The sequence below is a fragment of the Dicentrarchus labrax genome, unplaced genomic scaffold, assembly GCF_905237075.1.
Source record: "Dicentrarchus labrax unplaced genomic scaffold, dlabrax2021, whole genome shotgun sequence".
Taxonomy (NCBI): domain Eukaryota; kingdom Metazoa; phylum Chordata; class Actinopteri; family Moronidae; genus Dicentrarchus; species Dicentrarchus labrax.
Genome location: NW_026136719.1, coordinates 17,170,140 through 17,191,545, shown reverse-complemented (window position 1 = coordinate 17,191,545; position 21,406 = coordinate 17,170,140). Strand labels below are relative to the sequence as shown.

Genomic DNA, 21,406 nt, shown 5'->3' with positions numbered 1-21,406 from the left:
TAACAGGCAGTTTTTCCTTGCCCTTGTCGCCAAGTGCTTGCTCATGGTGGTACTGTTGGGTCTCTGTAAATAATGTTTTAAAGAGTTCGGTCTAGACCTACTCTATTTGAAAAGTGTCCTGAGATAACTTCTGTTATGAATTGGCGCTATACAAATAAAATTGAATTGAATTGAATTGAATATGTTTTCTGTCTCACATAACTTAAATCCTCTGAAAGAAGGAAAGTTACATATTTTGGTTTATTCATGTGTATTTGAACTAATTAACTAATCAATAATGAAATCCATAAAGATAATAAAACATAAACATTACTATAACTTACTCTTGAGTAAGTACAAAAATATACACAATAATGCAAAAAAAATTAATAAAAAATGGTACGGAGGAGTTGTTTTTCTTCTTTACTCTTGGATCATATTAACATCTATCATTTATTTACATGTATTATTTTTTCTGAAATTTGTGATGAGGCACCTGCTGAGCATTATTGATATGCTAGCAGAGGTTAATTCTAGTATCATCAGCATAGAGATGCACTTTTCAGGGAAACTGGTGCACAAAGCCCTAAGCTTACCTTCACATTCATCATCCTCTGGGTTGAAATTAATGGCAAAGTCATGTGACACCTGTGGATGGACAGAGAAAGAAAGACAGCTAATTTGTAATTCACAGCTTTTCTTATTCTTTTAAGAAGAAGTGATTTTTATTATTTAATTGAAACAACCAAGAGCTCAGCTAAACCAAGTCAACCAAAAGTGATCAAAACCAAAACTGGGACAGTTGGGTGTCATCCTGAATTTGAAAGTAAGCAATCATTTCTGATGACATCGACAACAGTACCGCCCCTTCAAATTTTCTGGGAGTCAGATTGCCACCATGCATTATTATTAGGCATAATTGGTAAGACGCAGCAATAATATATATATATTAATATGATTGCTGGCAATAACTATAAAGACACGGAAAATATGTGCTTTAAGTAAAAAAAAAAACATGGGTTAACTGCATTGAGGTTTTGCATATAATTTAGACTACTAAAGTGAAATCAGAAATAAAGAAAATCAATTTCAACAACCGGATAAAAGGAACTCACTTGTATGTTCTAGTGAGGACTTTGTTATGTGATGTACTGATCTGTCTATACTACATTCTGTTTGTATTAATATCCTGAATCATAACTTCATTAAACTATACAGTCATGAGCATAGCACTATATGCTTAATATCTGGTTACTGAAATGAGATTACAACACCTCTTCTTTTATGTGGTTTATTCTTGCCATCAGAACGTCAAACTGACTTTGTTTATCTCAAAGCTGTTTAATTGGCAAAAATGAAAATCCTCTTCTTGATACCTCCTCTCACAAGAAAACGTTTTTTCCACAAGCACCAACTGTCAGCCAGATCAGTGACAACTGACTCCTCTCCAGCTGGCTAGTTTTTTTTTTTAAATAAATTTTGTCTTTAATGTGATTAACATCCTGAATTCAGTCACTGTATAGATAGATATGAGGAGCCCTAGAGAACAGACCACAATTTAGTTTTTGCATCGGGCCACTGCAAAAAAAGGGATCTTGTTTTGTATCTCATTCAACAGGCCTGTTTCACAGCAGACCTTCTGACATGACATAGCAGGAAATGGACAGGCGTAACTAATGACATTAATAATGGTTGTCTTCCATTTAGGTGTTCCAGTTGTACGGCTCTGGTATTGTACAGGCTGGTTCACTGGCTTATGAGGACATTTAAATGGAATGGAGCATCCTTAAGCATTAGTAATGTTATTAGTTACACCTCTGTTTTTCCTGCTACTGTATGACAGTCAGCCGTTCAATATTATATCTTATCTTTTAGCCTTTGCCTGTTTGCCCAAGTGTATAAACAATATTTTGTTGTGAGCAAATATGATTAAACCACACTCTCACAGTCCTGATGAAACAGATGAAGATAAGAGTTTTTGTTATGTTACTCACACCATAAGGTGTTCACACCAGTAGTTAATTCAAGTTGGGTCAGATTGATCAGGGAAAAGCCCTACATTCAAAGGTGAGGCAAGTGCTTAAATATATACATTGCAACAGTTTGCAATCAGCAGATGGATTCAATAATACTATAATAAAATGCTGCGGTTGGTTTGTTGGCTTTCAGACCAACAACGAATCACATCAGTGTCCACTTGGAAGCAAATAACTGGACCGGATCAGACCACCTGAAAAGGTTGTTAAGCACCAGAGTGAGTTTGACTGACAGCTTTCACACCAGCAACAAACCATATAGGTTTAAACAAGCAAACACACCAGAGTCTGTTTTAACAAAAGAAAACCAGTTGTGAACCAGTTGTGAAAGCATCCCTACACTCTTAATAAATAATACCTGTTCTTCTGATAGTTCCTTTCTAAACTTTAGCTGTGTTTGGTGCAAATTTAGTTATAAAAATCTAAGGTTTTAAACAAACACTTATAACAAAATATAACAGAGGGATTTAAATTAACACAAAACATAGGCCATATTCATTGCAATCAACAGCCTGCATCCATCCACAGGTGTAGCCTATGAGTTCATAGATGCAGTTCATGATTAGTCTAATGACTTAATTAGCATTCACCTGCACTACCAACCACAACGTGGCAAAAGCATGAAATAAAATAAATTTGACTCCTGCATGGCAGTCACTGTCATGGTGAATTCAGAAATTAATAGTGTATATTTACTGAGGCACAAATCTGTATGATTGAAATGATAATTATCAATGTTTCACATCGGCACATAATTTCACATTAAACATAGGCCGTTCTGGTTTGATAGATTATCAAACATCATAGTGGTTCAACCATGCGTGTTTGTGTGTGAGTGTGTGCACACACACATTGACTCTTCACATGTCAGATGGCCCCCCAGGGCTCTATTCAGAATCACTGAAGGCTTTTGGTCCAATTTGCTTAAACAAATGCTCTCAAACTCATGAATTGTTATGTAAATTGAGCATCAACACTATGGGGCTTTTATGTCATCTGAACATATTATTTTCTCAAGACAAGTTGATATTTTAGGATGCGGGTCTTATGAATAAAAATAAACTTGTTTTAATTAGTTTTAAATTTTGATAGAATGACAATTTGTGTCATAAAATAGGTAATGGAAATCAGCTTGTTTACCGTCAACAGGACTTACAGTCTCAGGGTGATGGAAAATACCAGGATTTGATAGGAGTGCATGAATATACAGTGGGCATAATACTGTTCATATTGTTCTTGCATGAAAAACAGTGAGAGCAGCAATATGAGCAGAGATACTCACCTCATAATTTGGAGGGATTCTGGCACCAAACCCCAAAGCTGAAAATCTTTTGTCACTGAAACGATAAGCAAATTAATCAGAAATATATTAGAGATGCTGCTGTTTAATCTGGTAGCATTCGACAGTGATCTGAAAAATATTGATGGCTTATCCATCTGTTCACATTTCCAAGGGCAAACCCCCTGCTTGTTTGCATTTCATAAATGTTAAAAGCTGGAATTACAATTTGAAATCTGTCCCACGGTCCCTGCAGCCAGCGTTTGCACCTGTTCAAAGAGCTTCTCAAAGTCTTTATCCTTTCCATTTTTCATCGTGCCGCTTAGATGGGCAGATATTACCGTGAGAGGCTCTGGTCTGCCAGATTGTGTGCTCCTTTTTACAGGCCATGATGCACCGTTTTGTATTAATAACTAGACCAAGGCTGTGTATTTTATTTGTGTATCTATATATGTAGAGAAAGCATTACAGTAGACTAAGACCTGACCCTGAAATCCATCTGTCGAAAACAACAAATGTGATGTTTGAGGTATAAAGAGAATACTGTACGTGTAGATACACTGGAGAGTGAGGCAGTTGCCCACTTAATGGTTCAATGACATACAGTAGCTGTGTGGAATATATTCATCTAGGGTTGAATCAATTGTATAGTGCCATCCAAAAATAAAATGCACTACAAAGGCAATTTACTGCTTTGTGGTTCCTAATGGTAAAATCAAACAGCTTTTCCTATCTTTATTCTGCATCTTTTGTCGTACTTATTTTACTCATTTTAATTCCTTTTTTAAAAGCAGGGAGGGTCTAACAAAAGACGCTATTCAGTTGCATTATAGCAAACCAAGTATACTATTTTGACCACTCTGTTTTTTTAACCTGTCCCAAGTCCCCTAACTTGTGTTGAAACAAATTCCTGGAGTGCTCCTTTAATGCCCTATAGTTTAAGGACATGCTGTAAATACACTTTAAACTGATAACACTTTTGTGACATGGTGGCATTTTGGATAGGCAGCAGAGCTGTCACAGCCTGTTTTAGTCACATCAGTGATTGTTTGCCTACAGCCGGCTTTCTCCAATGGCTGCCTCCCTTATCAGAACATTTACTGTATATACCTTCATGCCTGACAAAACAACCCCAAATTCTCCAACCCAGTAGTAAATATAATCACAAAATCTCTAGCTCAACAGAATCTTAGTTTGGGACACAAACATTTGAAATGATGTGCTTGATTCATTTGCTCTGGACATGCATCCAAGGGTACACAGCAAAGTTTACAGTGTTCATTTAAGTGTTGATTTATTTGGTGTGTTGACAAGTGTTGATTGGAGAGTTGTTTGTCCACTCATAGAACTAATATGGCTTTGAGGCAGTGTTTTTAGAGCTATCAGAAGTGTTTAATTAACTCTGATGGGCATGGACTTATTAACACTGGCAGAGTGATGATTTTTACACTCTGATGACAAACTGATAACTGTGAACTCTTGACAGAAGCAACTTCACTTTGTGACGTCTTAGTTGTTCTAATAATTAGTAGTCGTGGTAAGTGCTGGTGTTGTACTAGTAATACACTAAGACTGAGACAGATAATGAAAAAGTATAATATTATTATTTTCATTTCTGCTCCTTCTCAAGGAACTTAGAGGAGAAAAAAAATAATGTGTCTTTTCCCAGAACCTTGCAGCATTATATTTACAGTGGCTGACAATGGTAACAGCAACAGCCTGTAGGCTTTGGAAAATCTGAGTTCAGTTACAAAAACACCATTGAATATTGAACATGGACCATGTTGAGCACATATTTGGTTACCATCATTATCCTCTGTTCCAAGAAAAAAAAGGAACATGTAAATGAGTCCAACGTTTATTCTCTGTAATGCAACCTCTCCACATGCCCTGGCTAATGTGTTGTGCTGTATCCAGATATAAACACACTCCAGTCACAATATTCCAAAGACATTAATAGATTTCAGCAGATACAAAAGATAACTTTTCTCTAAACTCACCTTTTACAGTTACATGTTTTCATCTCACTTTTTACTAATTTTTATCAAAATCACATCATCCACTGAATACAGGCTGTACTCCCACTGATGTGACCTTTCAAACACACTGAGGCACAACCGTGTTCTATTGATGCAAAATAAAAGGAAGAAGCAAACTATATTTTTAGTATTATATTGGTTTTTGACAGCTTTGCCAATATGATTCCTAAAATTTTAATGGAGAAGGAGTTATTCAGCTAATTTTATTCTGAGATGTATTGTATTCTTGTTATTGTTAACAAGGCCAATATACAGGACGCATTATCCCGACCTTGTGACTCTTTCCATACTTTATACATGTAGGAGCCTTGATGAATGGATTACTATGTGCAATTTACAAATGTCTAAAGAGATCATAAAAAGATTGGTATAGAGATATAACATAGCACCTTCAGCCCAAGAGGAAAGAGAAGACTACTGACAAGTCATTTTCATCATATGAATTTTGCTGTGAAGTGCATGGTGGTCCTTGTTTTCTCACTTTTTGTCTGCACATGTGAGGAGCCGCAGGGAGATGTGCCCGGTATAATAGTCCTCTCAGTGAGGTAAACGAGCCTCTGCCCACACAGACAAAAGCTAATCACTCCAGCTCCATAATGCACTCCTCTGCAAGGACTCTAAAATCCCACATCACCTGTATTCACTAAAGGCTAAAAGGTTTGCTTGCCCACGTTTTACACCTAAATAACAATTCCAACTTGAGAGGGAAGGGCTGCCTACACTTGCAGTCACTGTGCGCCCAGAGGCATGTTTCCATGTATGATGCTCTTGTGTATATATGTAAACAAGAAAAATGATAAAGCCACAAGGCTGAGCTGCTAATTTTTAGGCAGGTTTTCAGTGTCTCCAGTGCTATCTCTTGCATGCTATAATTAGCCAGACAGTGCTCCCCTGATATTCAATAGGAGGATCTGCATAAATCAGGAGTGTTAATCCTCATCTGGCTTAGTTTCGACTGATGAGAGGGTCTCTCTCTGAAACGTATCATATTATAGATAATTTCTCATTAATTAGCAAGTACCTGCAAGCTTACCTGATATAAATAATAGTTTTCTGCACATTTGTACATTGTTTAATATTTGTTCTTGATCAGACAATAGACAATTATAAAAGCAAAAATGTGTGCGACTCAAGCCAAAAGCTGATAATGATATCAGCCAGTACTTACATTTACAGTAACAAGAATTCTCACATGAAGATAAAACTCTGTCTTTACATCTGCCCCATGCGGCACTGTTATTTCTCCAGCCATAATGCCTCCCACTACTTTTTTGAAGTGCCTGCTATCCTGGTGTTAGCACCTATCTCTGCATGTGTTCGACTGTAGTTCAGGGTAATGAGCCTATGCAAGCTAAGAAGGAGGACCAGTAGCCGCAACAGATGCTGAGAGGAAACTGTATCATTGAGTTATCCACAGGAGAAAGCACATGCAGACACCACTGTGAGCAAAGAGACTGTGAAGTACATGCAAAGCACTTCTACTTACAAACAGCACAAGATTATTATGCAGATGTATGTGTGTGTGTGTGTGTGTGTGTGTTTTCTCTTTCTTTATATTTACTGTCAATGGTTTTCTCACAATGATCCCTAAACTAGAGCCATGACTTTCCTCTTTATACACAAACTGTACTCTGTTCATTTGTGATCTAACCAAGTACTATATGGTTCTATAGTAGTCAAAAAATATTTTGGATGAATTTATCTTACGTTTCATCTACTTTACATGCTGTTGATATATACCGCATATATAAAGCCTATTTGTATTTTTCCTTTTTTGGACTGTGACAGTACCAACAGAAAACACTGAAAGAGAGAGGGAGGGGTATGTATCTTTACCACTAGGCCACCAAGATGTCCGACTTAATCTACTTTTAAGTAATAATGTTGTGTAATACGTAAAAAACAATAAAGACGTATCTTGTAATCTATATCCTAAAGATTTCCACCAAAAACAAAATACTTGATGGCCTAAATCTCCACCCAATTTCTTTGAAATCACTTAAAAAGAAAAACATATGCCCTCCTCCACGGGTGGCCTATGGCATAAAAATTACAATTCACAAATTGCACAATTTCCTTTCTTCGTGTTTATTGTTAACCATCCACTTGGATGTTTATGCCACATGCTCCCCATGGATGATTTATTTTTCTCTTCAAGAGCACCAGTATTTGTAGAAGACACCAAGCGCTCCTGTTTGTATTTATATTCTTTTTCTTTGAAATCTGTTCAAGGTTTTTGAGATATCCTGCGAACTAACAGACAAACTGGACCAATTTTCAATTTGTGTCTGAGTGGAGCGTGGGGAGGGAGCAAGTCAAGCAATATTCAAAAATGACATTACTTACTGATGGTGTGGCAAGACATTGAAGTTACATAAAACTAGGATGTTGATTTGATTATAATAATAAGGATTTTCACAGTAGTACCATATAGAAAACAAAAGGAAAAGGAAGTGTATTATATATAGCATACTATAATACAAAATGCATTCCTTTACCTGTTAACCTAGCACTATTTTTTGTTTCATTGCGTTATTTCCTAAAGTGATGTGTCAGAGATGTGGCGTTTGTGGAATTATTTTTTCCCCCAAACTGTAACACTAGAATGGGTCAGAAAAATAATAACAAATTGCTTAGAAATGCAAACAATCTGTCAGGAACAAAACTGATGTCTGCACAGGGTTTAAATGCCCGTGGCTGATGTAAAGGTCAAAATATCATCTTTCTGGCTGATTGTTTAAAGCTGGAAATTAATGAATACTTTGAAAAAATGGCTAGTCAATAAGGAACCACAAAGGAGTGTGTCCAGAATATGTTTCAGTGTCCTTGTCTGCTGCTACCAAGCACCATCTTCAGCCCCAGATTAGCCTCATGCATAAGTAATGCCAGTTTGCTTGCTCTAATTTAGCTAAATACAGTTTCTCTCACTTAGCCACAGGCTTAACACAGATTTAAATTGACGTAACAGTGTGAACATGGTGCGAACAATAAACAAGATTGTATTCGTGCTGCAAGTAACTGGCATCTTTTTTGACAATCGATGCTTGTACCTCCACTATTAGGGAGGTTTCAAAATGCAAAACACATTTCAGTGAAGAAAGAAATTGGAGATGGAGGAGCTGGCGGTCAGCAGTTCAGTTCCATCAGCTCTTTAACAAACTGGTGAGCAGAAATGTAATAACCTGCAGGATTGTCTCTTCCATTCAGTACTCCGTGATTTCCATTACAATCCTTTTTCTGTGTGGAGTGGCTCGCTTCAGTGTGTGAGATCCCACCGAAATGGCATGCAAGGAGCACTCTGTAGCTCTATTTCACAACAGGAGAGACTGACAATCCCTGCAGGCACCAAAGAGCCTTTACTGTGAAACAAAAGATTGACAAACCTATCATAGTCTTGACAGATCTCCCCCACTGCTATCAGAGCCTTCAGGTACTCGTTGGGCTGGTAAGGGTTGATGTAGTGCAACGAGCAGCTGTTCCTTGGGTCTCCATTGGAGGCTGTGAAGTCAATGGCAACCTGGTAGAAAGAATAACAATTACGTGTGTAACATGAAGAAAATTACAGAATCAATTTAGTTTTTCTTGTGCACTTTAAATCTTTTCAAAGACTTTTGTTTGGCTGCTCATTCCATGTGAGCGAGCCTGCAATATGTCTAATGGCAGTATAAATTATCTGATCAGAGGTAGGAATTTGCACTTTTTACACCCACGTAGACTGAAGCAGCTACAGCTCCCATATACTAGATCCAAGCAGCCAGCTATTTCAACAAAGAGGAACAGCATCTACCACAGCAGTCCTCATGATTAATATTCATTGCTCCAGTAATGCAGCCAGAGAGTGAGAGGTAGAAATACGGAGGGCAAACCAAAGCGCTGGAGTTGAAGAAGGTTTGAATTTATTGCATGAAGCTGCCAACAAAAATAAAACTGACAAAAACACCATCAGGGGATGTTACAAGGATAAAAAGATTGTAAAATACTGTCAGTAGTGGAGGAAGTATTTAGATACTTTACTTAAGTAAATGTACTAATACCGCACTGTAAACATACTCCATTACAAGTACAAGACCTGCATTCAAAATATTAAGTAAAGGTATGTTAGTATAACCAGCAAAATGTATTTAAGAATTTAAAAGTGAAGGAACACAATGTGACTGTTCTACTATTACATATTCAATCATTAGATTAGTATTACTCATGCAGTAATATAAAAGCAGGATTTTACAACAAACCCCCAGAATTAGTTTTAAGAAAAAGACAATTACATGCAAAAGCGGCCAATCTCACATTTGAGAAGCTGGAACAATGAAATGTTTTGCTTTTGTCCAAATAGTTGCCAATTAATTTTATGTCGATCAATCCACAATTAATCTACTAATTGTTTCAGCTCTACTTGTACATTTTCATATGCTTTGTATGCAAAAGCTTAATTTGTAAAGTAACTAGTAACTAATTCTGTCTGATAAATGTAATAAAGAATACAATATTTCCATCTGAATTGTGGTGTAGTAGAAGAATATGTGGCACGGGATGAAAATACTCAAGTAAAGTACACGTACTTCAAGTTTGTACTTAAGTACAGTGCATGAGTAAGTGTACTTACATTAAACCACTGAACATTGGGTAATGTTTCAAAGTTAGAAAAGGTTAACAATTGCATGCTAATGAACCACCAAAGAAAATACATACCAAAGTCTGTTTACCAATAAGCAATATGAGCTAAGAAAACATTTAATATGCAGAGAATTTGACAGTATTTAGTCATTCATAAAGCTAGGGCCAGCGCAGTTAAAAGCTCAACACAGACGCTCAATTACCGTAAAGTGAATCTGGCATCCTCCCATGATGTAATCTAAGAAGGAGTACACTCTGTGGAGCTGCAGGAAGAAAAAAAAGAGTTGAAGGCAAAACCTCAGAAGGGATGTTTGGGTGGAAGAGTGAGTATTCAGCTAGGTTGTCAGAAGCATCTGGTAATTAAAACGGAATCAACTCAACAAATCTGTTGATATATCTTGTCAAAGCAGTAGAAACTAAAAATACCCTTGGTGTAAACAGTGGTGAACCTTTCTCAATCAGATGTACTGTGAGACGATTGTTTCTATGTACAGTGCACACATGCAAACAGGCATTTATTACTAAACAGTTCCATACAACAAAAAGATCTGTGAATATTTGAGTTTTATTCCTTTTTCATGATGTAAAATAACAAAATAAAGCACTGATTTGTTCAACTCTCTACAATGTTGACTATTCTGATTAACATGATATATTTCTGCAGCAGACTCCTACCTTAAGGTCACTAAGGATGACAACTCCTGAATTCTTATAGTTTCTCTTCTTCTGTTTATACTTGGGATTCACACAATCCCACGTCACCTTAAACAAAGCGAGACAAGACAAGACAAATAACAAGAGCAACAATTACACCATTTTGAACATTGGTGATATATCTTAAGCCCCATGGCATTTGTTTCATCTGTGATGGATTTAAGCAGAGTCAAATGAGAGGCATATTGGAAATGGATGAAACGGTTACACGGCTGTCTCTCCACCGCTCTGCTCCGCCTCTCCGTTCACTGACCTTATTTCCACTGGAAATTTTCTGCATTTCCCTGAACGTGGCGTAGAACTCGCCAATGAAGTCGTGCTTCCCCCTGGAGTCATAATCCCACACTAGGCACTGTAGCACACATAGACACAACTGTTTATTGCTCTCTCTCTGTTGGTTTGGGCATACATACAATATTCAATATTCATACAATTTATTGATTTATCACTCAAATATTGACTACAGTTCCCTTCCCTCCCCTATTCCCTTTAAGTCCATGTGCAATACATTTTTATTATTTGGCAATGTTTTCTGATTCCAGCTTAATAAAACCGGTAGGCCTATTTGTTAAAGATACGTTACCTTGAGCTTGCGCTCCTCATCGCAGCTGCACAGAGATATGAGAGACACTTTGAAGGGCTCCCACACAGGATTCAGGTTGTTTTTAATCACCTGTTAGAGTAGGAACACATTACATATGAAGCAAAGTGGCAGAAACAGCTGCTGCAAATGAAGAGGGGAATATGATGAATTTACCTCAGTTCTGTGCACAAGTTGTTCGGTTTCATCGTCATTGATTCGATATATTTCCAAAAATGGGTCTGACTTGCTGAAGAGATCCTGAAGGAAAAACAGGATACCAAAACTATGACCCACTGACTCTGTTAATACTGGACCCTGTGACAAAAGATGCTTAGGAAAGATGTTTCTTCTAGTTTTTTTTAGCATTATTTATTCAGGAGACTGGACAAGAGACAAATGACAACACATGAAATACATACAACATCAAATTTAAAGGACCAGTCCGTAGGATTTAGTGGCATCTTATCGGATGTCTGTGAAACACGCAAAAAAATCTATCTACAGCTAGTGTTTGGTTTGTATGTTCCGGGCAACATACGGAAGGTGACACGCAGCTTCTGTAGATAAAAAAGGGTCATTCCAAGGCCACGAAAACACAATGAATCCTATATTCAAGTGATTCTACACTGAACATACAAATTAATATTATATTCAGTTTCTGCAAATAGATCCTCCTACTGGACCTTTAACGTTGAGGGTTCCATTTAATATGATTACAGCTAATGAGTTAGATAATATTTGCCAATATTCAGCATGGGACTGTGATGAATTTCACATTGGTGATGCAGAAAAGCCACAAAAAAATCAGTTTTTGGTTTATTTCAACATAAATCTTTGGTTGTTCGGATGGTTTGTATGAAAGAGAACTGAAATTTATACAAATGGCCCGTTGACACTGATTTATCATCGCTGATTGCAGAGGCAGAGGTAATAGTCTCTGTGATTAAAGGTCAGGGAGAGGCAGGCATAAAATTTACAGCTCAACATGGTGGCTCTTTTTTGGAGGCGCAACATCATCCATGTGGTGAAGGGAGATTGAGACAGAAAAAGAGGGTGTTTATAACTTTTTAGTCAGAGAAGAATTTAAGTATATTTTACAAGCTTCCAACTCATACGACTCCCCAGTTATTACAATTTGTCCTCTCAATCACTGACCTTTTTCTTGCGCCAATAGCCTCCCATACAGCCTTCCCTGCAGTTCTGAAATGTCTTTATTGGTGTCTGGTATTGGCTCACTGACACAGAATTTAAACTTTCTTTTCCACTCCATTACTTCTGATGTGCAAAATGAATCTAAAATAACCCAGCACTAGATTGTTATCACACATTCAAATTAACTCGAATGGTGGCTGTGTCCATTTACATCACCAGTGTTGGTAAACACGATGGTAAAGTGAAAACATGCGTAAGATTTTGCATCCTTTACGGTTATTAGCTGTAGGCTTAAATCATCCCCTGAGTCTCAAGTACAGCCATCTGAGAGCAGAGCAACACTGATTATTTAGGTCAATTGATTCTTCAGGGAGGAAAACAAATGATTACTGTGTGTGTGTGTGTGTGTGTGTGTGTGTGTGTGTGTGTGTGTGTGTGTGTGTGTGTGTGGCAGTTGGTGGCGTGGGCGAGGGGGTTTGTGTACACTGAAGGAGACAGTTCATTCTGCAATTCCCGCCACATTAGCCAGATACATCTCTTGGGGGACAGGAGCAAAAAGAGCTGTAGCATCCTCTCTTTGTTGTCATGGCAACCGCTAGCCAGTGACATCAGCAGCACGGATTGATCAGACGCACATGTCAACATTCAATCCCAGGCTAACAATTACAGTAATGTTAATCATTACCAATTAGCCCAATCTATGATATCTCATTATTAATCCTCCTGTTCGTCAACGTCTGTAGTGTGGTCCTTAAATATTCACAGCAGGTTGAGAGGTGATACAGCTGACAAGCAGCTAATTAAAAACAGTTTGCCGCTTCCATCTGTTGTCTATTTTAGAGAAATTGTTGCACCCAAGTGGTCTGTCGCAACCAATTTGTTTTGTTAAGAAAATGTGTATAATATACCTGATTGCTGATAAAATCACATTTTCATGGGAACTTCGGGATCGAAATGAAGCTCCGCGCAAGTTCAGTCAGGAAGACAATTTATACCTAATTCTTTCACAATTCTCTCTCGCTCTCACTCGCTCGCTTTAATCAACTGACTATGGGCGTTTACTCGACCCTCCTCCACCTCTTTCACCTCCAGGTCATCATATCCAGTGCCCAGGTTGAGCTCATTAGAAGTCCACTCCTCGTCACATCCCGATCTTCCATCCATTCTCTTTATCCTCCACCACCACTAGACTCTATCATGGGGTTTCCTATACTAATCACGGCTTCACCAATCCTCTCAGATTACAATGACATCACGATGGGATCTAACTGCCAATTAAATATAGTTATTCATTCAAAATGTTATAATAATATAAATATTATCAGTGGTTTTAGATATTTTGCATCAAAAACTAAAATTTACAGGTTTTTATTCCAAGATAAAAACTGCTATAAAGTCTGTTTAGAGTAGTGTCTCTGTGGCACGCCATTACACACCATTGCCCCACAGTGATGCGCCCACAGCTGTAACATCAAAAGTGTAACAGTGATTATTTTGAATGTAAAAAGTGGCAATCACATCTGTTTAAACAAAGCAAGCAGTTGGAATCGCTCCAAAATTTCAGCAGAAACCCAATGCTTCCAGTGGCAGACAGGGTATATGTAGTATATATCACATGCAGGGGAGGACATTTTTTATCATTGCTCTTGAGTCAGGGCCAATTTCACTGTCAGAGTGAAAAATAAATGTACACGCTGTAGAAAATTTAATTTTTTCTCCCAATACCACTGGGAATCAAGGGCTACATATGAGTGTGGCATCCTAAGGGTTGCTCCTAAGAACATGGAGCGCCTTCAGATCAACAGAGTTGTAATTGGATGTAAGCTCATGCTGTCTTTTTGATTGAAATATGCCTTCAGCAAAGTTTGCCAGTGTGAGATGTGAGAGTAGGAGCAGCTAAGGTCAATGATACCAGCCTTAACGCAGAACCATTCTACATGTAATAACACATATTTCACATGTGATATTATGTGCTATCATGTAATTTAGACTAGTATGTTCACTAATTAACATTGTATCTTTACATGTTAGGACATTATGTCACTACAAAGATGTGAAATCAACTGTTATCACTTTTCTTCTCTCCCTTTAACATGAAGTAATTTGAAAAATAATCCCTTAAAAATGCATACCTTGGGTGCATTGTTTACTTTCTGAGGTTGCCCTGTGTATCAGATTAATGTGATTATCACATTACCACTTGTACTACCCCTGTCTGGTGCTACTAAAACATGAGGCATATTGGCATTTCCATCAAAACTGTGTGCTCCACTCACCTTATCATCAAGCTTCTTGGCACAGAAGGAGAGTTCCACATATCCGTTGTTGCCAGAAATTTCCTCAGCGTGCACCTGAAAGGAAATAAGATTTGTCATTTGTATTTATGGGCTTCATTATTCATGGCGAGGAATATTGACTTAAAAAGTATGTAATAACATGGAGAAGGTCTTTTCACACAAACATATTTAAGCCTTTATTTAAGACCTTCTTTAACACAAATCTTTATACATACGTACATGTATTCTAATTCAGGACTGATATTTCGGGCAGTTTTTAAGTCATTATGTATTCACCATTTTTTCCTTCCATTCCAAAAACTTTGTACTGTGGCAAGCAGTTAAAAAAGTGAAGTGGCTTTTACTTAACACAGGATTGCTAACCATTAAAACTAGAGAGTAGAGAGCCCCATTAGCTGCAAACTAATGGGCCCCCAGTGTTAGGTTATTGTCTCAAACTTGAACATTTAACTTTTCATGGATGTAAAAGTTACACAGTGTAGTGCAACCCTGGAGTTTTTAAAGAGCTGGCACTCTGAATGGCTTTTGTTTGTTGTGTGTTAGTTAGAAAGAAAGAAAGTTCAGGATTGCCATTTTTAAGAATCACTGAGCACCCTCTGCTGCTCCAAGTAGGCTGTCTAGCACACTCACAGAACACAGAAGCTTGCTCCCTCTCTTCGTTCCTCTATTTGAAATTGACAGAAACTTTACTTCAAAATGCCAGAACGGTAGCCGTACAGCGAGCACGGCCAGGGTTTGACAAGGCTTGACAGTAATGATTGGCAAAGTAGGAAACTTGTGCTTTTTATCAGACAGCTTGTCCTGACATGTACCAAGTTCAGGGGAAAATCTTTATAAAAGATGTGGGCAGAAGGTGTGTGTGTGTGTGTGTTTCTGTCTCTGTGTCTGTGCGTGCTCTTGTATTTCTATCCTTGTTGGGACCCATTTGAGATTTAGACTTTAAGAGTATAGAGAGAAGAGAACACATTTTTAGCTGATTCTTACTTTTTGCAAAGGGTATTTTGTGTGTATCTATGAATGTGCAGACTGATTATAACAAGTAAACACTGTTAGAAAGCAAATCCTGGACATTAAAATGTCTCAGAAACCTGAATGACATAACAGTCGCCAGAACCTTGCAGATGACTGAACCTGACAGGTAACACCATGTTACATCTGTTCATTCAGAGGCAGCTGATAATAAGCATTCATTTATCGGCTCTTATTTCAAACGGAGTGGCTGGAATATCCGTTAAAAATTGAATGAAGCATTCTGGAACTTGGCAGATGCTAATTTTAGGCTACTTATTCTAATATGTAGTAGTTTTAATCAGCCTTTGTTGATGTTTCTCATTGGACTTGCTGTTCCATAAGGAACCCCTCCTTAAGTAAAATGGCAATTCAGTCAGATTACAAGCTAGGGTGATTTTTTTGTGCATTCTTTAAATTATAGCAATGTTTCAATTTGTTTTGTTATAGGAGGTAAGAGCTGTTTTTGACAGGTAGTCATAGCAGAATGCAGCATGAAATAGTAGGGTAAACATAGCTGTTTCCAATGATAATAATTAAGGTTTTGTTCCGTTTAGTGGAGCAGAGCCTTTACAGTGAGTCACCATGCTTAGTAGCAGCACACTGACTCTGTTTAACCTAAATGGAACAAAACCTTAATTTCTATCATTGGTAAAAACCTGTGTTAAAACATACTGTGTTATGTCAAAATGGCTGCTGGAAAAAAGGTCCAGTGTGTGATCATTTGAGCCATATAGTACCTATGTATATTGCAATCGTTTCAAAGATTTTAGGGCTAAGCCCCCGATCTTTACTGTCCCTTGAATAGCCACTGCTAAAGTTATATTACGGACAGAGGAAATCCATGGTACAGATATATATATGTACAGTATGTGTCTGTGTGTGTGTTTCCTTACTCCACAAAAACAAAATAACATATACACAAATATTGATGGTTGTATTTATGCATTCAAATATAAATCACACTTTCTATAAGGGCTGTACCCTTATAGAAAGTGTGATTTATAGTACATGCAAATAGTACAATATTACACATGCATGAACAAAGACAGATATGTGTCAGTGTCAACAAGTGAGGGCATATAACCACATGTTGGGGCTTAACATTATGATGGTGCACTGAATTCTTCATATTTGCATAGATTAAATGGTAAAAAAGAAATCCCCCAGTGTGAACTCTCACAGTTATCCTGAAGACCTTCAAAAGGTCTTTGCTGCTGGCTCCGGTTTAAATAAAGTCTGACTCTGGCAAGAGATGAAATGACTAAGATTTAAAATGGATGAGTTTGTCTTTAACTTTTCCCTCACAGCATCAGGGATTCTGGGTTCAAATCTCAGCCCAGGTGCTCTCTGTATGCAGAGGAGAACAAATTAAGGAAACGTGCCTCTCATGTATATTCCCAAACAAGGAAAAAGCCAACTCTACACACCAGGGTGGAACACTATACGATCATGTTTTATATATGCCACCACTACTTGGCTTGTTAACTGTCAGATGGTGGCTAATTAACCAACAGCTCTGCTTTTCCACATCTGGCATGTGCAATTTCTCATACATGCATAATTTCTTATGGATTTGCTTGCTTCCCTGAGTGAAACAGGAACGGCGCTCCACGCCACCAAAAATGGACTCAAGGATATTAAAAGAGCTCCAAGAGGATGTAGACAACTATCACTACAAAATAACACAGTGATGTAAAGCAGCAACATAAAGCCATTCTGTAAGTGGTGTTTTCAACTTCATCTTTTAAAAAAAAGTATTTGAAAACAGCTTAAAGATTATAGCTACAGGTGCGCCCGGTTAGCTCAGTGGGTAGAGCTGGAAAAAGTAAAAAAAAAAACATAAATCTTACTGCCACTACCCATCAATTTCCCATCCATTATTTCACTCAGCTTTTACTGGCCATTAGCTGCCACTTTATGATGTCCAGCAATTCAGACAATTTAATTCACCAGAGCAGTAAGGTCATAAGCACAATGTAGGAAGCCTACCGTGATGGTTGATTTGCCTGCATATTTCCCGTACTTCAGCAATAAAGGCTTCACCATCTTCTTTTGGGCCACGATCTGAAAATAGCAAGATAAACACAATGTTGGCCTTGAGCCCTTAGCAGTAAAGAGCAGTGTACAGGGATCTGAGTCATCAACACCAGTGATAATTATCCATTGCTTGCTCTGACACTCTACATAGCAAATATATAGCATGTCACAGACAAAGGGGGCTGCTTTAAGTCTTTGATGGCAGACAGATCACAGTTTTTAGGGCACTTGTCTAACAGAACTTTAATTCAGTCAGGACCACTTTTGTCAAAATATCTTATATCCCAAGCAGAATTTTACATTTGGCGGTATGGCTCTGTTCTGGGACCTCCTTGTCCTTCTGCGTGCCTACGTGGAAAACCTTAAGGCAGGGAGAGCACACCTCCCTGCCCTTCCATGTGCATACATGGAAAAGTTTAAGACAAGGAGAGCGGCAGCAGAGACCCCCCAGGGTACAGAACAGAGCAAGCATCAATGGCAATCAGAAAATGACATTGATTAATTAGAAACAACATAAAAAGGAGGAGCTGGGGTGGAGGTGGGTGCAAAAGGCTTGTAGAGGAGCAGCAGAGATAGGCAGGCAGGCTAAAGCAGCTTAAATAAGGCGCCATGCATGATGTTTGCCAATTGGATGCTTGAGGAAATCAGGTGAGCTGTCAGCTGACTGTGTATGGTATCCAATGGGAAGCTTAGAGGAATCAGCTGATGTATGTTTATGACTAGCTGTGATTGTATGATATAGCTGTAACTGAAAGCTAAGCCTGACTTCGTGCCCTGCCTGAACTAACGCTATGCTCAATTTCAACGAATACAGCACAATAAAATGGGTTAGTAAGACAGTTGCACCTGCTTACCTGGCCGAGAGTGCACTCCACCCCACCCAGAAAGTCATCATCGCGGGTCCCAATACTGTGAGTGCCATGGATGTCATAGACTTCAAAACGCAGCTTCTGAACCTCCTCAAAGTAGTAGTCCAATGAGAAGACCTTGGCAAAGACCGGGTGCAAGTTGCTCTTGATCACTTCTGTCCTGTCCAGCTGAGAGGGAAAACACTGAATGAGATTCTGGACATTCGCTCCCTTTCATCTAATACATTTAGACATTGTAATATTTCTTATTTTAATTCACTAAATGTGTGATTAAAGCAATAGTAGACCTTATGGGAATGAAGCTTTTCTTTGACAAAGTGATTTACACATTGTATCCTATATACTTTTTACAGCAAGATCCCTCAAAATGACATTGAAAAATACGACTTACAGCATATCCCACTTATTTCAAGGAGCACCAGCGTACATACTTTAGAAAAGCAAGTGTTATTATGTTCCGTCAAGAGGATCATATGAGAGAAGATTGGAGAGCTCGGACATTTAATCTCAGCGTGCAGAAAACGTCCATGCTTGTCTTTCACAGCCTGACAAGGAAAATATGAGCTCTCTGAGGCCCCATCAGGTCATGGTGTAGGATTTAGCTCTCACACAGCTCCATGAACATTTATATACTACTACTACACAAGGACAAATCATCATACATAACATAATATCTATGGAAGTTATTTTTTATCAGTAAATAATATGACCATAACCTTTGTTTGGTCATTATTAAATAAATGCGATACATACATTTTCCTAATATACTGTTTATGTTTAATTCATGCCTTGGGAATCTATGAAAATTATACACCGCAGAACGGAACGGATCCTTCATCTATTAAACATTAACTGGCTTTAATCCTACAGTAGGTTTTACATCTGAAAAAAGTTTTAGTGGTCACCCTACACATTGGCTTGGACACAGCTTTGTCTGTCACGATGTCCAGAGTCATTTCTTCATTTTCCGTGCAGCAAGACCAGACTTTGAGTCATGATGACTTCATAAATTGGTGATATTGCTCTCTTGTTACTTTCGTCTCTCTTAGTGATAGACTTTTTCAGAAAAAAAGAAACTGAACAGTTTTAGGAATAACATGGTATTTCAAACAAGAATGATGATGCTTACCACACACGCATGCACACACACACACACACACACACACACACACAGAGAAAGAGAGAGAGAGAAAGAGATGCCTGAGCAATAGAGCAAGAGGAGAAAATGCTCATTACTCAACTCGTCTTTTTAATCATACAGTGCCTGCAATCAGGTGATTATATTTAAGCTGCCTGTATCAGTTATCATTTTACTATTTTTAGCAACTAACAAAACAAGTAATAAAAAAATCACACATTTTGGACCACCCTTTGAGTTGGTTCAGTTGAATCCTGGCTGTCAGTCACAGTCTATCAATGCACACAGGAGTCAGACTGCTTACAAAGGTGAGAAACATGGCATTTAGCTGCGATCATGGACTGAAAATAGAACATAGGAAAAGACAGGCTAGCATATGTTGAATGAACCTGCTTGGCCCACTGACTCTAACTTTAACTTAACTAAAGCCAAACCGATTTTCGAGTCTATGTAAGCTAACTTCGCCAGCCTGCCCACCTGATGTTAGCTTGCTGGTTGAACAGAATTTGGCTGTGGAGATGCACACACACACACACACACACACACACACACACACACAACATAATTACCAACAGGAAATGCTCCCTCTGTTTCCCATTGGTGTTCAGTTTGGTTGTGGTCTGGCAACTGTGAAGGCTATAAAATGTGATTTATATCATTTTCATACTATATGAAACCAGCCAGTGACCCCTCGTTCCCTTTGAGCGGGGGGCATTATCATCCTGAGGGTGACCACTCCTATCAGGATAGAAATGTTTAATCATAGAATAAAAGTGATTAACTTTGTATACATTAGCAGTGACCCTTCCATCTTAGTAGCATGGAAGTATTTTCACTATCTTCTACTTTCATTAATTTATATTGTTCCCTTATTTGTAATCTATTTATAGAGGCATGATGAAAATATTTGTGTTTATTGTATTGCTATGGTTTTTTATCTTTGTTTGACACTGTTGACAATGCTGCCCGAAACATCTGTGCATGAATAAACAATTTAATTGAAGTGCTGTCCTGCTCATGACTTTTTGATTTTGGCTTTTGAGCATTCAGCACGCTTGTACACCTGATAATTTATTCTTCTTTGCCTTATTGCCAATTTGCAACTTGATTTGTTGTTTAGTAAATGGTAAAACACGTCACATTTGTTCTTTAAAATAAAGGGTTTTCTGTGGTTCCAGATGAATGACCTGACTGGTTCTTTAGTTAACATCTGCCTCACATTTTCAGGTTTGTAATATGCAAACAATGATAATAATATGTTAACAAATGGATGGTTAGTAGCAGTGATTTCTCTACAGTTTCCTTTTCACTCTGGCAAACCTCACAAAGAAAGAAAAGAACTTCCAGCAACGACTTGGCTTCCGCAGCCTCATTCATCCCCACTTCTCTCTATTGTCTTTTCTTGCCTTCTTCCTCCTCTCTTTGCGCCATCTGGATGGACAGATTTGGGATGAGTCTGATGAGTCTGTTTGTTGATGAAAGCTAATCAGAGATACTGAGGATAGGTTGTGCCGAAGTCTGTGACGCCTGTTTGTTGTTGGTGTGGGGCCAGAACTACGCCGAGATCCCTGACATGGAAAATTGAGGCTTTCTCTAATCAATTCTGCCAAGCAGGTAGAACATTATCTATGTCGCTCGATCATAACAATCCCCCTGTA

At 38.2% G+C, this 21,406-nt stretch overlaps 1 protein-coding gene across 5 annotated transcripts in view; it reads right to left on the bottom strand.

Moving 5' to 3' along the window:
* Positions 1-21,406, bottom strand: part of cpne7 (copine VII) — a 32,078-nt gene that overhangs the window by 7,057 nt on the left and 3,615 nt on the right. For all 5 annotated transcript variants that reach the window (XM_051380155.1, XM_051380154.1, XM_051380156.1 and 2 more), the window contains 11 exons: positions 18,596-18,778; positions 17,694-17,768; positions 14,673-14,747; positions 11,419-11,502; positions 11,245-11,334; positions 10,915-11,013; positions 10,623-10,709; positions 10,151-10,210; positions 8,717-8,850; positions 3,298-3,352; positions 576-627 (listed from right to left, as the gene is read on the bottom strand). In XM_051380155.1, the coding sequence (XP_051236115.1) occupies positions 576-627; positions 3,298-3,352; positions 8,717-8,850; positions 10,151-10,210; positions 10,623-10,709; positions 10,915-11,013; positions 11,245-11,334; positions 11,419-11,502; positions 14,673-14,747; positions 17,694-17,768; positions 18,596-18,778 (994 nt within the window). The remainder of the gene's footprint in view (positions 1-575; positions 628-3,297; positions 3,353-8,716; positions 8,851-10,150; positions 10,211-10,622; positions 10,710-10,914; positions 11,014-11,244; positions 11,335-11,418; positions 11,503-14,672; positions 14,748-17,693; positions 17,769-18,595; positions 18,779-21,406) is intronic.